Source organism: Micropterus dolomieu, linkage group LG20 (assembly GCF_021292245.1).
Source record: "Micropterus dolomieu isolate WLL.071019.BEF.003 ecotype Adirondacks linkage group LG20, ASM2129224v1, whole genome shotgun sequence".
NCBI lineage: Eukaryota > Metazoa > Chordata > Actinopteri > Centrarchiformes > Centrarchidae > Micropterus > Micropterus dolomieu.
The window spans coordinates 1,372,396-1,378,064 of record NC_060169.1 but is presented as its reverse complement, the minus strand read 5'-3'; the positions used below and the strand labels follow the sequence as shown (position 1 = coordinate 1,378,064).

General features: G+C 40.4%; 1 protein-coding gene across 1 annotated transcript in view; it reads right to left on the bottom strand.

The window, feature by feature from the left end:
- si:ch73-204p21.2 overlaps positions 1 to 5,669 on the bottom strand; it is a 15,454-nt gene that overhangs the window by 4,116 nt on the left and 5,669 nt on the right. Inside the window, exons 3-6 of the mRNA XM_046033195.1 lie at positions 3,753 to 3,879; positions 1,176 to 1,233; positions 1,019 to 1,088; positions 415 to 474 (exon numbers count right to left, since the gene is read on the bottom strand). Of these exons, the coding sequence (XP_045889151.1) occupies positions 415 to 474; positions 1,019 to 1,088; positions 1,176 to 1,233; positions 3,753 to 3,874 (310 nt within the window). The 5' untranslated portion in view covers positions 3,875 to 3,879. The remainder of the gene's footprint in view (positions 1 to 414; positions 475 to 1,018; positions 1,089 to 1,175; positions 1,234 to 3,752; positions 3,880 to 5,669) is intronic.

Sequence of the window (5,669 nt, the reverse complement as noted above, 5' to 3'; positions counted from 1 at the left end):
ACACACACACACACATCAGCTGTTAAAACACCTCAAACCTCCCTTTGTTCGGTTTTGCTCGTTAGTCCTTAAACTCCTTTAACATAAGTACATTTTAATTTAGAAGAAATATATTGAGACAATTTAACTGTATTCATATTATTTTTAGAGTTAAATATTATTAAATTAATCTACAGAGCATCTTTATGTTCTAAATTAAGGAGACTGGACCTATTTAACTTAAAATGATACATATATCATGATAGGATGTGATAATATAAATAAAATTAGCCTAACATGATGAACTTATTACAAACAAGACAGAGTGGACATAGTAAACACACTAACACAGTACACATCAGTGTGTTTTACCAATTATAATAAACATTTACAGTATCCTGTTTACATAAATCATCATAAATCAGGCAGACTGACCTTGGTGGTTGTGTGGCGCCCCCAAGTGGCTCCTCCATGGAGTGAAGGTGACAGTGTTTGCTTCAGCAGGACACAAACAAGGAAGAGGAAGGATTGATAAGACACAAAAAAATCTTTATAAAAAACTCCAAACTGTAAAACATATGTACGTATAATAACTTTGTTGTCCAGATACTGGATGAAAGTCATTAATAAATATACCAGCAGTAAGCGAGACAGTGTGCAGGAGTTGTTTGTACATTTTCACTTGTTTTTAACGGCTGAAATATTTTTAGTGCACAGCTGAAATGTTTCCTGAAATCATGTTTGTTTCTGAGTCACATGACAAACAGGAAGCTGATGTGTTATGTTGAGTTCCCCGTCACTAAAACTACTCGGTTAGGTTTGGGTTAAAACAATCAGGTTTGACTTTTTGTTTCACACAGTGAAAGTCCGGTTTCTGGTCCACCCATCCACCTCATACTCTGAATTCACTGAGCCTACTTTTAGTGTAGACGTATGGCGCCGAAGGCTGATACATGCGTAGATACCAGACGCTGAAAGACGTGACAAAGCGTAGGCATTTGCCGCCCTGGGACTGAGAACGGGCTGGAAGTCCACTCACCTTTTTCATCCTTCTGGATCTCATTGATCATTGGATTCTCTCTCGCCATCATGGCGTCTTCCAGCTTCACCTGTCGATCAACACGCCATGATTAAAGATATATTCCACCTCGTTTTAAATGAACAGATGGAAAGATCAGAGGTCAAAGCTCTCTTACCACTCTGATCAGAGCCGAAGGATGTTTGTCCTCACATTCTCGCAGCTCAAAGGAACGTCTAGAAAACCAGAAGAAAGAAATCAGGTCAACTTTATTTAGAACACCTGAACGACAACACTCGTTCACTAATCATTTAAAATAATAATGGAAATATGGTTGATATTTACATTTTATTATATATAATTATATATTATAATTTATTTCCTGTTGTTGGATGGAGTTCAGGGAAGAATCATGGCTCTGTAACCCATCGGCTATCGTGACTCTGACGACGATCTAGCCGATGTTTTGAGACGGGTCTATCTGCAGTGTTGCAGATAGAACTTTAAATAACCAAAGACTGCAGTCTCCAAAAACTCAAAGCATTTAATTAAGTTTAATTAAATCTTTAGTTACTTGATTACGTTTTCCTCTATTTGAGTAGTTATGTTAACATGTTGTGACTTTCTGTTGTTGATATTAGTGCTGAAAAGAATCTAAATAAGTTACTTTTGCGGTGTTTTTATTTTTAGCAATATTAAGGACACTCCTTCATCTAATGTGTAATCAATGCTTGTTCACAATACTTTCCTACAAAATTCCTTTAGAAATGATGATAAAGAAATTTTTTACTATACTCTTAATCGCCAGCTTGAATTTAAAGATGAATAACTAAATTCCCCGGTTCCTAAAGAGAGATGATCTTGGATTAATCTAAGCTTTCCTCATGTAACCTGAGCTCCCCCAAGTGGACGTAATAAGTATTACATGCCCTCGTCGGAAATGCCGTTAAATGTATAAATACCCTGACCACTAATGTGACAATTGTTTCCTGTTACCAAAAGCTTAACTTAGAACAGTACAACTGTTTGACCATTGAGGTTCGATTGTGGAAAATATTTGATTAGAAGACGTGCAAATAGATTTCTTTTCTTTTAGACATTAAGATTAGAAAGTCAGTCCCTTGGGAAACCTGAAACGCCCCCTGGGGAACCACGCCCCAGGCAACAAAAGAGCGATACGCGACTTCTTTCGCGCTCTTCTCTGCTCTCTCTCTCTCTCGGATCGCTCTGCTCTCTGGACGCTTCGGCACGCGTCCGGCGTGCCTCTCCGGGCAACGCCCTAAGAGTCGGCCAGCGCAACAGGCCTTTGTTTCGCCTGAAGCTACACACCTGAAGTGCCGCGACACCGATCTGCCCCTCAGCTTGATTTAATTTCTTTCTTTTGTTTTGTTAAAGTCATCAGTCCGTTAAGTTACACTGGACTAATTCAGGAACGACCAAGTTCCCTTTTAAGCTTTTTCGTCGAGCCAACTTCACCGAGGTCAGACCAAGCCACGTGGTCTCGCCAGCGGCAACGAAGGAAACCTGAAAACAGCCGAATTGCCAGACGGAGGAGGCGTTTTCAATCAGACACGGAGAACCCTGGAGAATCCCTAGCAAAAAGCCAGGACCGGGCAGCTATCGTGGGACCCGTGCAACAGGCCAAAAGCAGGCTGTCGACAAGCAGTAAGACTTAACACACGTCCTGTGATCAGAGATTTCCTTTTAACTCCTAAACTCATAACGTTAGCTTACTTTCATTAGTTCTCCTCTGCCGTATGAGTCAAATGCTTCCTACAATCGAACCTCCATTGCTCATTGTTCCGCCATTGTTTATTTTCCCTGTATTTAACCACCCGTTTATATCGCTTTAGTTAATAAATTCACTGTAATCAGGAAACTGTGTGTGTTGCCTATTTCCACGTCCCTGCCAAGAGAATTGACCCTTTAGATATGAGACTGACTGATTGATTTAAAATAATTGAGCGATTATTAACTAACTGATCACTAGTAATGATTGTATCATTATTAAAAGCTACCTAGAGGTCCGGAGACTCTAGGATTATAACAACTCCGGTGGTGCCCTGAAACGAGGAATATGGTTGATTGTATGAATATTAAAATTCATAACTGGGTATTAATTCTCGTAAATTTATTAAAATTCATAACTAATTTAGCCATGCTACAAATGAATGATGTCAATTTAATTTTGTGACGCCGCTGCATCCTGATCCCTCGATATCCTTCACAACAGTCTTTTTGATACAGATACTGGATATTAAAGGAAACCATCTGCAAAGCTTGCGTTGCTCGCAATAATTAAAACAAAAGATACTGCGGGTGACTGTGAGATCAAACGAAATACACTCCACTTACAGTTTGTCCACAAACATCCTCATGGTCCGTTTCCATCCCCCTGGTTTTATGCACATTTTCAGTTTGAAAATTAAAAGAGCTGAGTGGAAATGGTGTAAATTAGGAAAATGACTTATACTGAGGAGCTGAAAGCATCAGGTGTGTGGAGAGATGAGGACATAAACACAGAAATGTCCGACTCTCCACATGGTTTTCCATCGTTTGAGCTTCACTGTGAGTCAGAATAAACTACAGTGTGTGTGTTCATGGTTTTAGACAACGGTAGAGCTCCATGGCTCAGAGGAAGAGGGGATATCAGGCTTTTGATTGTTTGGTTTGAGTCCGAACCTGGACTTTGTTAAAATATAAAACCAGACATATTATTAGTATTTATTATTAGTAAGTATTTTAAACAGCTGACCTTTTGCATTCGCTGCAGAGAGCTGTGAGGAAGATGGAGAGGACGAGGAGGAGGATGAAGAAACTGATGACTCCAGGCGAGAGGAACCCCGAGCCGACGACCTCTGCTCCGACCGCAGCCATGATCGCTGACACAGAGAGAGAGAGAGATTATTATTTTCATTGTTTATTTTAGTAATTGTTCCTTTATTTGTTTTTTTCCCTGATTTTTTTTGTATACACACTCACTTATACTGTTTTATTTATTCATTTAATTTAAATCTTTAATATTTAATATTTATGTATTTATATTTTTAAACACACATTTTACTTTTTTCTTTATTTTATAAAATGAAATGAATTGTTCTTTTATAGTTTATTTGTAGCTTTGGCAATATTGTTGTTAAATTCATGCCAATAAAGCTAAGAGAGAGAGAGAGAGATAGAGAGAGAGAGAGAGAGAGAGAGAGAGAGTGAGGCGTCAAGCTGCACTGCAAGAACAGGAAGTGAGGCGTGCAAAAGTTGACCTCTGTGTCACCTCTCTGTTTGAGTATGTGACAGGAATGTGAGACATTTTCAGTGTTCTGACGGCGTGGCCGACTTCCTCGAGCGTGAACAAACACACCTGAGACCTGCACTTCTCTGATAACTACTTCATTTGTTTGCTAACGTTTGTTTCAGTTGAACACGAATAGACTGAAGTCTGGAATCTGGATCTCCATATATTTCAGGAGGAACCACAAACAAAACATCGTGATCCACAGAGTCACGAGTAAGCGTCATTGTGAATGATAAGCGACTTCACTTACACAGATCAGCCGTTACATACTGAGCACTGACAGGTGAAGTGAGTAAAGTGCAATTTATACTTCTGCGTCAAATCGGCGGCGTAGCCTGACGTGCACCTCCTCAAAAATGTAACTACACGTCGATGCGACGCAGATGGTAAGAACTGTGATTGGTCGGCTGGGTAGCCTCACAATGCCACCGAGCCGACAGGAAGTGCCCCATGCTTTGAAGTAACTTTTACTAGCGGCCAAGCCGGCGGCTGTAACACGCTGGATCGATGTATTTGAGTGTCACAACCCGAGCGAAACGACTTGTTTCACTGTCAGAATGTGATCGATCGAAAAGGCTTCACCAGCCGCACGTTCACAATTTTACCCCCATTCACGTTAGTCGAGGGCTAAACCAGAAGTCAGCCTGCTCAGCCGGCAAAAGTCATCTCAGTGGACGCTGTAGCGCTACTGCTGACTAGCAAATGGCGGTGTAATTGCAGAACTATACAAGATGTCTGTCTGATAGAGCTGTAGCTAAATTTAAGGATGCGATTCCATCAGCTCTAGGTACATTGTCTGGTCGCAGAGTAACAGAGGACTCCTATGCTAGTTTCAGTCCCTCCCAAATCGATCATCTTGTTGATAGTGCTGCAGGCTCACTGCGAATGACACTCGACTCTGTAGCCCCTCTAAAAAAGAAAATACTAAAACAAAGACGGTTAGCTCCATGGTATAATACTGAAACTCGCAAATTAAAGCAAATATCGCAGAAACTTGAGAGGAATTGGCAAAGTGGAAAAGTCTCGTTTAATTTGGCAAGATAGTCTTAAAACTTATAGGAAGGCCCTCCGTAATGCCAGAGCAGCGTACTACTCGTCATTAATAGAGGAAAATAGGAACAACCCCAGGTTTCTTTTCAGCACTGTAGCCAGGCTGACAGAGAGTCACAGCTCTATTGAGCCAAGTATTCCCATAGCTCTCAGTAGTTACGATTTCATGAGCTTCTTTAATGATAAAATTCTAGCTATTAGAAACAAAATTCACCAAGACCTGCCCTCAACTGGCACCAACTTATCTCTAAACTCAGGAACCTTAGAAACAGCTGTAGAACCAGATATATGTTTAGACTGTTTTGCTTCACTCAATCTTTACCAACTAAC